General features: G+C 34.9%; 1 protein-coding gene across 1 annotated transcript in view; it reads left to right on the top strand.

The window, feature by feature from the left end:
* The window catches only part of EYS (eyes shut homolog), a 906,089-nt gene that overhangs the window by 384,396 nt on the left and 505,473 nt on the right, over positions 1–16,220 (top strand). The window contains 3 exon segments of the mRNA XM_075747398.1: positions 9,171–9,267; positions 10,290–10,397; positions 11,055–11,200. Of these exon segments, the coding sequence (XP_075603513.1) occupies positions 9,171–9,267; positions 10,290–10,397; positions 11,055–11,200 (351 nt within the window).

Here is a 16,220-nt window from a genome sequence, read left to right as displayed (position 1 = left end):
GAACGGACCAACAGTTTAACTGTGCAGAACGTTACTGTGGAGTTCTGCATAGGAATTGAAGAATACATTAGCTGATTAAAACTGTAGAGAAAATCTAAGTAGTGAGAGTACAATTACTGAATTTGGAATTTAGGCAGGATTTTGAAGTCATCACTTTGATACCTATAAACAGTAGGGATATAGTGGTGTCCTAGGGACCAAGGATACCAAATATAGTAATAGCAGTGTTACACCACAGTAGTTCTACTCATTCTTTACTGAGCTGCAAAGGTTTGGAGATAATATGTAGAAGTCAGCAGTATTTATAGTTTGAGTTTTTTACTATTAAGGTAAAGGTTACCACAAGTTGCTGAGTTAAAAAAAAAAGAAACAAACCCCAAACTCACTTGGGGAGGTATGCAGGTTGCTTATTGAAGCAGCTTTTAGAAAAGCCGCTTTTTTAAAACAGCTTTTAATACAATGTATTGATTTTGAAACCTTTTTCAGAAATGATCTGTAGAGAGACATGTAGTTCAAGTCTTAACAATCCTCAGAAGAGTCTTTTTTTACAAAACATTTTTGTGCAGTTTCTCAAGAATCCAAAAAACTTGCAGCCAAGATTCTCAGGGAACTTTGACGGAATCTTCAAGGATTCTTGAAGCTTGCAGCTAAGAATCTGCAGGGAACTAGCAGGGGAGCTATGTGAACCAGTAACATGCATTGCTAACAAATCCTGGAAGGTGGAAGATATCTCAGTATTGAAAAGGGGTTAAAGGCATAATTCATGAAATGAGTTAATAATTCATTCTAGGAAAAATGTAACCGTTTATTCAATACCAAAAAGGAGAGACAGTAGAATACAAAAATTTAATTGAAAACAGTTTATGGAAATCTGTTTCCACAGTTGTCTTCTTTTCTTTTTTTCTCCTATTTTTTCTACTGTGTGCCTCTCTATCTCCCAATAAACCTGTCGTGCGGATTTGATCACAAAGGGCAGTCACACTGACGTAGTTAGATTACATCAAGATACCTGACTTAATAGCAGATTGCCAGTAGTGGACAGTCCAGTCATTAGAAGGTATGAACCTGGTTTAGCAAGAGCCGCAAAATATAGCTGTACTTAGGAAATTCTAAAGAATATCTTTAGAAAACCATATCTGAGATGGGTACAATAGGACCACAAATCATGCTATTGACTGTGGTACATATTTAGAAGAAAAAGAGAATATCCACTGACTACAGGGAGCTGGAATTGGGATGCTATGCTAGCTGATAGAGTGTAAATTGGGCACAGTCAAACTTGATGTGAGATGTTTAGCATAGGACAGAATTATTACAGCAAATTTGTAAGGAGATAATGAAGTCATGATTAGTAGTAAGCAAAACTACACATCTTTGTTCTTGTATGTATGTAGAGGAGTTGTCTGGCTTTTGCTTTAAAGATTTTTAAAATTCTATAAATAATATAAATGCAAAACTTCCTTTTGAAGTGTCAGTCCTAGATGTAGAGGTTTGCTCTCTGCAGAGAGATGGATTTTAACATTCATAACGCAAAACCGGGCTCTTATATTGTAGGTTATGGAACAGTGTTAGGCCATGAGTTTAAGTTGCCCACACAAGCAGTTTAAACAGTTTAAAAAATTGTGATCTCTACAAATGTATGCTGGTATACTCATGGTTACAAGAATGTTGTAGGGTAGGCCAGTATTGCAAGAGTTCAGGAATCACTGTGGTAGAGCAAGTTTCCCAAGAAGTGTACAGAAAATACTTCTTCTTACATACTTTGCCAGTAATTGATAACAAAGGTTTAATGAAGGCAGTTGGGAGGAGATGGCTTTTTGAGGTATTATTCATACACCCAGCATTGAATCCTGCCATTAGTTTCTCCTGAAGTGCTACATAGTAAATGCAGACGAAACGGAGGAAAGGACAACTTAGGGCAAATAGTAGAAGGTTTTATAGCTTAATTTATCAACATGTTTTCCAGTTCTTAAAGAATTCCATTCTTGGAATTAATCTATAGAAGAAATAAAAAATTTAGTGGAACAGAAGAGAAAGGTAGGAAACATGAACAAAGCTATAGAATATAAATAATATTGAATTATTTGTAGCTGGGGAATTGTTCATAAATTCCTCAGAAGCTCTACATGCAAAAGATCCAAAGAGCAATTCAGCTGCATACATAAGTGAAGTAGAGGGTCAGTAAACTAGAGGATGAACATTAGACCATGCCCTTCTAGATAATGCTAAGCACAGAAGTGTTAGTTTCATAAAGGCAACCCAAAGGGAAGACAAGACAGATTGGTAAAAATAGTGCAGCTTTCTGAGAACAGTTGTGTTCCAAGAAACAAATTACTGAAAAAGATATGTTCAAAATGAAGGAAAACTATGAGAGGGCATGCAACTACAGAGTGCAAGATCAGCTCTCTGGCTGGGACTGTTGAACAGTAGGCCTAATGATGATGAAATGGGAGACAAGAGGTAACAGTTACCATGGAGAAATGTGAAACCTGGGGAAATACAAACACGTAAATATTCCAGAGAATTAACAAGACAAAAGATAATTGGCCAACATAATCCATGGGCCAGAAAATATCTAGTGTTTTCTAATAAAAGACTTATTTAACAGTGATTTATTCTTTTGCAAGAATTATTAGTAGATATATCAAGGAGCTAAAGTAAGACAAGTAGGAACAGCAGATGTAGTTGTTGCTGACAGAAAGACAGGAAGGGAAGGACAAGGTTGTTGAATTCAGAGGGTTTTTATAATTTCTGGTTTTTATAATAGAAGGTAGAAATTAATCTCTTTCTTGAAAAAATTTCATGGTTCTTTTCTTGATGCTTCAAGGTAATTTCTGAACTCCTTGTTTTAAACAGTTCTTTCCAGGACTTTCTGACCCTTTTCATCAGACTACTGTCAATAACTCTTTCCTGTGACACCTTCTTTTTTTAATACCCTTTGTCCTAGCATGGTAATGATGATTTTTATTTGGTCTATAGCATCTTACAGCTAGAAGTTTGAACTGAGACAAAATATACAGGGAGGGTGTCCTTGCCCATGGCAGGGGGATTGGAACTACATAATTGTTGAGGTCTTTTCTGACCCAAACCATTCTATGATTCTATGATTTTTCAACCCATGTCTGAAATAAGACATTATTATCATGAAAATTATCATACTGCACAAAATTTATAATATCAAGCAGAACTAATGAATAGGTGCTAAAGAACAGAAGTCATTTAACTTGGAGATTGCCATTGCCAGATTTCTGAGCCCTTCAGTGCCAGTTTCTATTCCAAACACATGCGTATATAATTCACAAAGGGAAGTAGCTTTTTTACCATGTCTAACATTTCACACACCTTTGGTTTGCTATATGTACCTACCTGTGTTATACTGAATAACCTGAATCCCTATACTAATGTTTATGGGGCTGTTGTGATATCTCTGCTGCAAACATTGGTTCATAAATGGTTCACAATAAGGAGGCAAATAGAATCCACGATACTGTGCTGATGAGTAAAACAGTAGAGAGCTTCTGGGGAAAGAATCCCGTTAGTCCTCTGTGTTACTTGCAGAGGTAAATTGTGTAATATTTCTCTGCAATGGAATAAGGAGATGAAAATGACCATAACAGCATATGCATAGCTTACACACTGCATATTCCTGCACTTCACAGTTCACAGAAGTCCCATAGACAGACTTGAGACATGCAGTAGCCACTTCCCTTATTTCAGAGAAACAGAAGGAACAATAGGATCTGTCCCATCTTAAGTAACAGCATTTAATCCTTCGTCTATTGACAACAAAACTACCAGGAGATGTTGGAATTTCTGTAAACTAAAATTAATATATTGTTCTGCCCGCACATAAATTACAAGCAAATTTGAACATACTGTCACACCCTCTAGTGCTAATTTTGAGTTTGAAAAAACTAGGGCTTGAGATTAGATGAGCTGCTTTTGTGACATTCCCAAATACCTGTGAATGCAGGTATTTTTAGACCTCATATTATTGAAGTTACTTTCATGCTACCTGGACTGTTAAAAAATATACAGAAACAAAAGTAAATTGTCTAACACAAAGAATTGCAATGATTTTCAATTGTTTTTCATCTCCGTTAATTTCTGAAAGTCTTGAAATTGCTGTTACTATGAAAAGTGTTAACATTTCTGAGGTATATTTCACTTCCTCAAAAATGCTATACAGTTTCCCTAAAATGATAAACAAATGTTTTAAATGAAGTACTGTCCCCATATGATTTAAAAAAAAAAAAAAGTGGATAAGCAGTAATATCAATGAGAGTCTATTTACATCTTTAGTTTCTAATGTGGTGAGAAAAATACTGTAAAATATGTTTGACCAATAAAACCCATTTGTCAGACTTTACAATTACATCTGTCTAACCTTTATATTGGCCACCTGGATTAAAAAAAAAAAAGCTACCTTTTTCTTGAATTCAGTATTGGAAATTTTGAGCATGTATCTAGTGGAATTCTGTATTCACAAGTTACAAGGTGTGCCATTTGCTCTTCCCCATTGATTAGACGCATCTTTTCATTTAGAAGTTCAGAAAGGTTTGAACTGAGTTCAGAAAAATTTCAGCTTTCCCACATAAAAAGCACTAAGGTCAAAAACCGCATTTTTAATGCATCAGTCGTGTTTGACATGTGGAGAAGCTACCCTGTAAAGTGTATGGCTGGAGAGCTACGTCAAATCATTTACATGTGCTATTGATTTAAAGTTTGGATCTTAAGTTTGACTGATTCGCATTAGTAAAGGCAGCAAGTAGTTGCATCTAAACATGCACGTTACTTTCCTACATGTAGTACTAAAATATTGCTACAGTAACAATATATTACAGCACCATGCATATTTTCAGGCTTTCAAGTAATGTACCACTTTTTACACAGTAGTTTACTTTAAATAAATACTGTGGTTTATAATTCGAATGAATTAACTGTATTCACAGTATAAACTACAAATTGAACATTAAATTTTGTTGGCTGCCTTAAATGAATGCTTTTTTACATACTGCAGATTTCTTTGTAACTGCAAAATGTTTGTTTCAGTAGTATATCTGACATGTTAAACATTTTAAGTCAGTTTCCCCCCATTGTCTTTTTTTCTTTCCTCTTGCAACACATGAAATAATTTGGAAACATGTCTACGTTACTGTAAAAACCACATCCATATGTTAATTTTAGTTTAAGTAAGCCAGAAGATCACAGCTATGTGTGGCAACAGTTGTAGCTTATACAAAATAACTTAATGTATTACATTACCCTTTAAATTGTGCTTGAATAGCGTGTAAAATACAAGAACTACACGAGTCCATGAATGTTATTGGAGGTATACCTCAGTTCATGAGGTATCTCATAGCTTCAACAAGCACTATGTAAATAAACTGTCAAGGTAATTCTTTCCTTAAACCAGTTACACGTAGGTATGAGCATTTTAAGTATTCTTTTGGATATGAAAATAGTATGATTGGTGTCTGTTCAAGCATATTCATAAAATAAACATTTTACAAATATTCTAATCGTAATATTGCAGTGTACATTTTGAAGTTTGACCTGTCCTGTTTTGTACGGGTGATGTACACAGTGTAACACTTTTTTTTCTTAATTTACTCTGAGAATATATATCAGGAGAGAATTAAAATCGGCTTATTGCTTTTATTGAAACATCCTTTGTACAAGCTTCATAAATTATAAATACACTACAGCACAGACATGCAGAAATTATGAATGAAGTGAAGTTAAATAACACTGCTAATTTTTCAGGTTCTTTTAAGCAGATTTGAGTGTTTCTGAATAACCTTTTTAGTTGAAAGCAGAAGTTTTTGTTGAAATCTGTATAAAAATGCTAGCAAGGTTAAAAATTCCTTAGAAAAAGTTGCTGTGTGAGTTTAAAAATTTTCACTGTGGATCAAAAAATCATCTGGATAGTTCTATGTAATTTTTAACAGTAAATGTCATTAAGAAAAAAATGTTTGACCTTTTTTGTTAAAAAGGACTGAGCTAATTTATGTCAGTTAGAAAAGGACAATGTTCAATAGTAAATTGAACACATAAATAGCTTATTTCTTAATGTAGTAGATGGCCAGTAAAATTTTGTGATGAAAACAGTATTTTTCTCCATTTGTAGGAATAATAGATAAAGTAGCATGCCTGCTGTATGTTTACTTACTTTATGTCTTTTCAAGGTAGCTATATTTTGCTGTGGGCTGGAAAAATGTGTACTAGTGCAATCAAAAATGTGTCTAAATGGTGCTTTATGTATTCACTTCAGTACTATTTACTTCAAAAAACTATAAAACATCCATAACCAAGTGAAGACGACAGGCAGCAGCAGAATGATGAATGCCCTCCGTTTTCCTTTTTATGTATTTTAATCTGACAGCTGTGGTATTTTCTTAAAAAAAGATGCTTGCTCAAATGTTTATAGTATCACAAAAGAATAAGAAGCTATTCCACATAAGTTCTGTTAGTATTTTTTTAAGTTTTACTTTGTTGGCTTCACACCCTTTTCTGATTACCTTATAAAACTAAACAGTCTATGTATCTTTGAGTTATTTATAATATTACACAGATTTATTTTCAGTGCACTACTTTTCAGTGAAGTCCCATTTCCCCTGCCCGTTGACATAGCCACCTACTCTGTAACAAAATCTAATTTCAGAAATTTCAAACATTACAAATAAATGTAATTTGTAAGAAGTCACAGATGAGGAAGTTGGCTACGAATGGTCCTGTGGTCCTGGTCTCTCACATTTGCTATATCCTCCATTTTTTTAATCAAACCAGACTTAGATGAAAGATGATAATGTTTCTCTATCAGTGGCATGTGTCAAAAGATCAACTCCTGATTTATATTTTTCTTTTATATTTTTTGTGTGTGTGTGTCAGCGACTGCTGTCTACTTGATGTAATCAGGTCTAATACTGAACATTGAACTTGCATGCCACAGCCCAAGTTATAGTCCTTTCACCTTTCTTTTTTCCTTAATCAAATTTCAGGCAAATGTAGATGAAGGCTCAAGTGGCAGTATTAAGATGCAGATTACATACATTACAAGTAACAAAAGTGTTTTGATCGTTGATTCTGGTTCCAGTCCATTTGCAAATAATAAAATAAACCATTAAGAATATAACAAGGTTGCCTGTGCTGAGGGAGCTACTTCAAAGCAGTACATTGTGACAGAGAATTTTTGTCCCCTATTATGGTAATTCTTTTCAAAATTTTTGTGAAACGTCATACAAATAGGAAATAAATGAGAGCATCACTTCACACTCAAGATATTGCTGAAAAAAATAGCATCATAAGCATACAGGTGGCTATAATGGAAGGGTTAGTTTGAGATACATTCCAGGCTTTATTTTCCAGCTCTGTAGCAGCTACTGCTGTGAAATCTTCAAATATTCAGGGCTCATTTCAGTCAGGTCTAGCTAGGAAAGTTGTTGAACAGAAAAAATCCTGGTAAGAAGAAAATACCAGCTGCTTTGATGTCGGCTGATGTTTAGATCATACATTGGAGAATCCAGCACTTGCCCTTGTTAAACCTCAGGCGGTTGGTGATTGCCCAGTTCTCCAACTATGACCAAGCCACTTAATTTTTCTAGCAATGATTTTCTCTGAATAAAAACGAGCTGTGCTATTCTAACTGTGATCTTTCATGATTTCCCCACTTTCATCAAGTACTTTGAAAACCACAAATAAATAATATAGCAATAAATGTCATTCATTACTATCCTTATTTCAGTATGTAAAAAAAGTACTGATAACAATTTTTACTTGTTGTTTTAATAGAGAATCCAGTAAAGCCTTCATCATATTTATAATAATATACACTGAATTTCAGTGGCTGTTTTTATAGTTGTTTTAATTTAATTTTGATATCTAAATGGTGTTCAGAAGCACTTTGGTGAACACCGTAAATGCTCTTCAGTCAGTCTGCTACGTGGGGTCGTGTGTATTATGGTTGCTACAGTGCAAGTAGTTTGTTTATTGTAATGGATTCATTACTACATCAATTGAAACATATATTCAGTTTGTGCAAAATTCAACTAAGTAGCTCTAGTGTATCCACTGTATAGCATTTTAACACAACTGTGTATTAAGTAGAAAACTTATTTATGTGAACATTGTAAGATGTAATATGCTGTCTAAGAGCAAAAGTAGTAGTCTTATATCACTGGAAGATCTTATTTCTCTTTAGCACTTACTCTGTGATGTCTACACAGGTGAATGTATTGTGGAAGTAATGTACTGTGCAGATAAGATCTTGATCACATTTTTTCTTCATTTAAATATTAAAACCAGTTAAGTGTTTTTTTCTCATCTACTGACTGCTTTGAATAAATGTGGTGTCTCTAACTGCCATTATGCTCTGTAATATATTAATTATTGAATTAGCTTTTAGTTTCTGATATTGTCCCACACTCCCCAAGATAGCCATTTAAGTCCTTTAATATAGATTACATTTCCCAAGTACATTTAGCCAGATGGTGCATACAAATCTCTTCTCTCTGGTGCGTTAAAGTATGTTAAAACTTGTTATGCTCTCCAGAAATGAACTTATTGATGCTAAGGAACAAAATCAATTGGAGAAAGTTCTTTTAGGATTGCATCCACTTGCTGCCCTAATCTTAGAGTGAGGGAGCAGGGAGGGCTGCCTGCTCCAGAAGTGAAGGTAAGCCAGGAGTTTTACAAGGCTCCCAGGGCAGGAACCTCAATGCCAAGAGTCCTGTCTGACAGTCTTATAATCTTGCCTGAATAAGGCAAGCAGGGCAAATGACGGTGTCCAGGATCAGCATAGTATGCCAGATCACCAGCCAAGTCTGTGGGGATTGGGTAGGTTCAAGGTCAAGCCAAGGAACTAGTCTGGAGGCCAAAGTCAGCATCCAGATAAACAGGTACATGGCTAGGTATGCATGTGGCTGCAACGCAGGTCGGTTAGATACTAAGGGCAAAGAGCCTCAGCTTAGATGCTCCCGAGAGAAGGGTTAGTCACCACTGATGCTTCTGTCAACTCCTGAACAGCTTCAAGGGCAGCAGAGGTTTCTCAGGCCTGCCACTTGCATTGTCTAAGTTGGTCCTGAGCTCAGGCAGCCAAACCTCTGTGACCCTTATAGTCACATTATGTAGTAGAATTCACTCATTCACAGTTAATAAAATCTTTGTTTCAGGATTTGAAGGTGCTTACTGTGAAGTTAACAGTGATGAGTGCATCTCCAATCCATGCCAGAATGAAGGTCTCTGTGTGGACGGGGTTAACAGTTACAGGTGAGGAAAGTTATTTGACTGACAGATATTCAGTACGATACATAGATATTTATAATCGAGATATTCTTTTAGTACTTTCCCTGTATTATGTTTGCTGTCCTTCAGTGATGTAATATGTCTTTTTTGTGATGCATTTGACACATTACACTGTTACATTACACTCAACATTTTCTTGTGGGCAAAAAGACATACCATAATGTGAACCCAAGAATCTATTGTAGGGCTAATTAAAATCTTAACAATCTAATCAAAATATAACAAGCAGTGGTTACTAGTCCAGTTACAATAGTACTAAGTTGAAATTAATAGAAAAGTTTCATAAACAATGTAGTTGCATTTGTTACATAAGAAGTCTTGCAATTGTCTAGCTCTTGTCTCTGTTGTTATGATAACCCTCACAATGTCTGTCTGGGTCCTGTGATCAGTGATTTCAGTCTTCCTCAACTGGCAGTGTTACTGCAAGTCGCCAGCATCTGGAAATCTTTGCCAGGAGTAGCGTGATCTTTATGGTGGGGGGTTTCTCAGTTTTTCTTCAGTCTCAGGCCTGCTTGGAGGTATTTTTCTATGTTTCCTTATCATGATTTACTTCCTTTGCACTGTTCACCAGCTTCCGCAGCCCATATGGTCACAAAAGGCTATTGTTTGTAACACCATGGTTATCCCAGTGTGTCACACCCTCACCATAGGTGCTATTCCCAGAGCTGAAGCTAAAGCATGAGAGACAGCAGTCAGTTGGCTCCGGGGCAGGTGAAAACCAACTCAGGCCAAGGCAAGTTCTAAGCCCTTGCGCAGCTGGGTCAGCACAAAGCCTGTGGCCTTCAAATGATAATGGCAAAAATCTTATTTCCTGGGCTGCAGTCACTGTACTTGTGAAGCTTGTTAAAGTACAGCACATTGTAGTGATCAGAAAAAAACAAACAGTTTTGGAACCACCTAATTCATACCCCTCAAAATCTGCCACATTTTTCTGGAATCTTTTTATATTAAACTAAAAAGTAATACAGTAACATCCTCTTGGCTAGGTGCATCTGCCAACATGGCTTTACTGGGACATTATGTGAAGTGGAGATTGATGAATGCTCATCAAGACCCTGCAAAAACAATGGAACTTGCCTGGATCTCATAAACAGGTTAGTTACTACTATATGAAAAGCAATTCCCCGATTTCCTTATGTGTAATGCCTGCTTGCTGCCTTGAGGTTTGGATGGGACCTTCAGCATATGACAGGGATTCAAGATAGACCAATGCTACTGACTCAGCTATTTGTTTCTTATGTGACTTGAGAGGAAAATAGAAGGGAAACTGCCTTCAGCACAACTTGTTCTTTTCCTCCTTTTTTTTTTTTTTTCTTTTTTCAGTTTGGAATAAGAGTGAAATAGAGGAAAATTGATCTACAACTCTCTTTTCAGCTTCTAACAATGACCTTTTCTAATGTAAATGTTTACTAAAAGTTAAGTGCAAGCAAGAGAAAAATTTGTATCTTGTGTTTGTTCTGCAACACCGTACAGTTATTCAGAGACTTGTGTCAAGAGAACATGAGCCGTTAAGTGATTCTTTATACCTTCAGTTAAAATTATTGTGGACAATTTTTGTACTAATTTAAAAAAGAGTAAATTGCTCTGCTTGCTTCAGAAACAAGGAAATGAGAAAAGTCTGTTAGTTATTTTAATATGGGTGATGATTAGGGACACCAGCTTGACATCAGGACATACCTGTAGCTTCAGAATATTGGAATAGATCATGATGTTTACTTCTGTTGACTTACCTGACTTTTCCTTTTCTGAAGATTCATCTGTAGTTGTGCACCTGGATACTATGGGTCTCTGTGTGAGATGGATGTAAACGAGTGTGAAACTTTGCCTTGCTTGCATGGAGGAAGCTGTATCAACAGGCTCGGAGGCTATCGGTGTTTCTGTCCCCCTGGATTCACAGGTATAGTCCACTCTGCCACAGTGGAGAAGGCTAGTTCACAGATTTTACGTAGTTTTAATTTTATAGCAATGGCCTCAACTAAATGAAGGAAGGGTACACAGGATCCACTCCTTATTGGAGGATAAATCAATATTAATTCAAATAGAACTTTGATCCGATTCTGGCTAAGTAGCTCAAGATGTTATTTACATTAAGGCTTGATTTATGATTTCTTTAGTCACCCCAGCTGAAACACATTAAAAGAGAGAGTGTATAGTGCAAAGAAAATCAATGTCTTCTGAATTCAGCTGAGTAAAAAAGTATTCCCAACGATATAGAGTAAATTTTACAAACATAATAATAAAATTCTACCTTGTCATTTGAATTTCCACATAACCATAGTAACACTTTGACTTGGTGGCCTGTTGGACTGACACTGTTGTCTAGTGTTAATCTTAGAATTTTTACAGAACTAATGAGAAAATATTTAATGGGTAGAGTTGTAGTAAAATTTCTCGAAAATGATGGTTTTTTAAATGCTCTCCATGCCGCAGAACAAGTAGTTCATACTTAATGTTTTGATACATCCAGCTTAAGCAACCTGAAAACACATGAGGTCATATGACTGTTTACAGAAGTGTTTCTAGTTGTCTACCTCAAGTTGTATGATTTCTGCATAACTTTTTTTTTCCTACCCATTCCAGCCTGTGATAAATACCACATAATTCGTAAGATTAGAAAGGACACAATTCACATTCTCTGAAGTGAGAGGAATGTAATTTCTCCACAGAAAAAAACAAGTACAGTTTTGGGGAGACACATATAGCCGTCCACCACAAACTTTACTCCATGTATCGCATGTGCAGTGTACTTCAAAATTATCCTTGACATTTCAGCAAAAAATGGAAAAAATCTATATAATTCTCTTGCCTAAAACTTTAAAAGCTCCCCCCCCACAGTATTTCTGGAGAAGGGCTGTGTTCTGAATATTACTTCTTGGGTATCACAGAAAGTTTGGTTCATTAGGCAGTGGTGCTGCAGATTTATAATTTTAATAATAGATGTTAAAACAGTTGTCTTCACCTTTATGTATATGTTTCTGTAAGAATTCCCAGTTACACTCATAAAAGACAAGACACCTGTACCTGAAGGGCTTATGAGACTAATTTGAAAAGGAACAAGCAATCTGCAGGTGTGCTTTCCTTTTATGATTCTTCATTATTGACTAAGCAGTTTGACTTGAGTTCTTTTCCCTAACACATTTAACCAACAAGGATAGGATGTTGGGTTTTGTTGGGGTTTTTTGTGAGGCGTTTTTAATCAGCTGTAGTTGTTGTTTACTGTTACAAGTAGTTATTTACCATAAAAAAATCTTTTAGTATATAACAGGAATAGTTGTTTAGTGTTAGTTATTTAGTAACAAGGATGGTGTGATACCCAGGTGTCAAACATTGAAACATTAGTCATAGATTGGCCATCACTTAATTATAACCAGTGGGTTTTTTCCCCCACTTAAAGTGACAGTTTGGACATCCACTATGCAATGTACCAGTTAGATTAAGTCTGAAGGAATAATTCATCCCATGCAAAGTGTTTGGTATAGCAGTTGAACTAAGACTTGAAAACAAAGTTGTTGTGTTAGCAGGCCCAGAAGTGAGTGAAAGTGATTTCAAAGTGAGGTCTTCTAAGCAAGACATTACTTTTCTGGATTATGAAGCAAAAAGAGCATGTGTTAAGTGTATGTTTCTCTGGCAAACATACACAATTGTAAAGTAGTTCTTTGATAGTTTGAGGTTTTGAAAGCTTTTTCTAGCAGTTACAATTTGAATACCTAAAGGATGATTTTTCATATTTAATTTAACAATTTTTGTTTGTTTTATGTTACCTACACTACAGAAAAGGTGATTACACTTTTTGAGAGTACCAAGCTTTGGAATTATGAATAATGAAAGAAAATACTTTAAAACTACAAAATATTAGTATTTAAGGTGCTGAATTTATAATAGTATAACAAAAATAATTTAACTTTTTGAAAGATAGGTGTATTTCCACTTTCATTTTCAGCAATTTTGATAATTTAGGAACAGCCTTTTTTTTTGTCACAGACAAGGCACCTTTACAGATACATAACAGTTTCTATTGATGTCAATGATCATTTGAATTTCAAAAGTACATTAATGTACAGAGAAAAATTTAATCATTTAATTATTAAAATAGTATAGATTTATAAATTTGAATGGAAAAATTACAATACATTAAATGGGTTTGGCCAAATTATGTTAGTATATTTCATTTTATTTATGAAACCTTATTTTAAAAGTATTAACTTTGATCAGACATTTTGAATCTTTTTTCTGGTCATGATGTAATTTAATGTCTTAGAGAAGGCAGTCTGATCTCCACTCTGTAAGCTCTAAAATTTTGACAGCTAACGTATCTCTTAAAATGTTAAGTTTTCCGTAAGTTTATCTTATTTTGGATTTATTTTACAGTGTTCATAATTTTATTCCATTTTAATTCACTGATTAACAAATAATTTATTAACTATTAAAATATAACTTTTTCTCAACAATGCTAAGATAAAAATGTATTGTTTTGCAGTTCAGGTAGACTCTTAGAAAAAGCAATCACAGCTCAGATGACAAATGCACAAATGTATTCTTTCTGTTAGGAGCAACAATTGGCAGTTGTCTTAAACCCTAGATATCACTAATAAACCCTGGTCAAAGTCCTGACCCCAGATACTTCAGAAAATAAAATGAAGTGATCTGAGCATTCACGAAACTGTTTTTTCCCTGGCCTAAAATGAGAAGTGACTTAATAAAGCAGGGTTATATTAGGAGAAGGAGAAAAGTAACAAAAGGATAATACCAAATAATCAACTCATCCTTTTCAAAAGTACACAAATGATTATTTCAGTTCCTTTCCTCTGGGTTTGGTGGGGGTTTTGTTGCAGGTTTGGTTTGGGTTTTTGGGGGGTTTTTCTGTTTGTTTTTTCAAAATACCTTCTAGAGATGACTGCATCCCCTCTTTTGTAGTAGCCTTCTGCATATGTTTAGTCATCCTCAATCACACTGGCTAGCAAGGCCACATCAAAGGTGCAGACGACCCAGTGACATGAACTTTCTGTCCCCAGCTTAGCCCATCTTGTTTCTTTAATTGCTTTGGCGGGCCAGTGTTGCTCCATGAAATAATACAACTAAGTTATATTGGGTCCTCTTGATAACACAAGACCTAATTATTCTAGCTCTGTCAGCAGCTGCTGTTCTTTTACTTGTATTTGCTCTTTAGCAACTGTATATACACAGTATACATCATTCTTGTTGCCCAAAAGGATCTTTGTAAACAAACATTGTTCCTTCAGGTATATGACTTTGGCGTACTAAAGTACAAACTGTCTCCTTACATTAGTTTGACCACTCACTTCCAAGCACACAGAAACATCACTAGTTTTTCCAGTTTTACACTCCATTGCAAAAAATATTGATTTATTTGAAATAGCATTAAACTTTCATGTTGAAGGACACAAGCCTGGAAAACTATTTTTGGTGTTTAATGCTTAGGCACCACAAAGAAACTTAACAGTAGCATAGCATAAAGTCTCTAGATAACCAGTTAGCTACAAAATTCTGTGAGCTCTTAAATTCCCCAGTCTGATCATTCTTGTTCCATATCTCCTGTCTGTACATAGGAAAAGTTTGGTCTTGTTTATAGAACTAACTGTGAAAAAAATCAGTGGCTGAAAGTAGAATAGCTCTTTACTCAAGATCACATTTGTTACTGCTTATTGCTTCTATGTTGGTGGTACCTAGGTGTTAGATATAACAACATAAAACTGAAAGATACCTCCAGAGTCACTGAATCTAAAACCTCTTTTGTCTAAATGGTCAACCATTTGTTGGCTGGAGGGATAAATGTTAATGGTTATAACATGAACTACTGAGTTTGTACTGCAAATGTTGTAAAGAAACAAGCAACTCTAAACATTATGCTTTGTAACGTACCAAATAGGAGATTTAATGTACATAGAGGATAGATCTTTTGAGTAAGAAAACACCACAATTACATAGCAATCTTTTAGCACTAAGATACTCTTTTAAGTATGTCTTACCCAGGGCCTGTTTTTCCTCTACATGATTCCAGAATCCTTGGAATTCATAAATGTTACTATAAATACAGGAAATTTGCTCATAATCTAAGGAACTCAAAGGAGAATCAAAGGCTATGTCAGATTTAATTTTGGCTTGGTAGATTACTAAACCTTTGTTAGAGAATCTGAAGATTCAGTGAAACAAGTGGAACTCTTATGACTGTTTGTGGAATTAAAAATTAAATGGAACATAATCAGCAATTTAAAATTAAAAGCAACCTAAGGAAATATAATCCATGAGTATAGCTATATCTTCATTACCACAAATCAACGTGGTGTTGCATTCTAAGTGTGCACTGGTACACAGTTATGTAAAGAATACAACAAGAAAAAATACATGCATGTATATTCCACTGAGTTTGAAATTAAAAGACTTAATTAAAACACTAATATCACTTTCTCTTCAGCTGCACAATATAACATCTTAAAAGGAATAAGTAATTGAACATAATGTATTATGATCGCTTACCCTGAAGGTCATTTTCATGACTGAGGTGTTAATCATTTCTTCTTTAGAAATCTTAGCATCTGAACAACCTTATGTATAATCCAGATGATTCAGACATGCCTCAAGTAATATATATTTCATGTTCATGAAAAGTTTATTTTATATTCAGGTATAAACCATAAGTGTTATACCAAGTCTGCTGCAAAATAGGCTTAATAAGAATACAAGTTTTTTTGACTGTAGAATTTTGTTTGTTAATTCCTAATTGCTTCATTTGAAAGGATTCTAGGATTACCAAGTCATTACTGCCTTCATTGACAGACTTGGTAATACTTAAGTCCTTATTTTCCTTGTTTGAGGTTAATTAAGTAATTCTAAGATGTCTTGCAATGACTAAAGTTTTTTTTCTTAAAATGTATTGTATTGACCTTGGCCAGCTGCCC

Source organism: Balearica regulorum, chromosome 3, assembly GCF_011004875.1.
Source record: "Balearica regulorum gibbericeps isolate bBalReg1 chromosome 3, bBalReg1.pri, whole genome shotgun sequence".
NCBI lineage: Eukaryota > Metazoa > Chordata > Aves > Gruiformes > Gruidae > Balearica > Balearica regulorum.
This window is presented reverse-complemented; position numbering and strand designations above follow the sequence as displayed.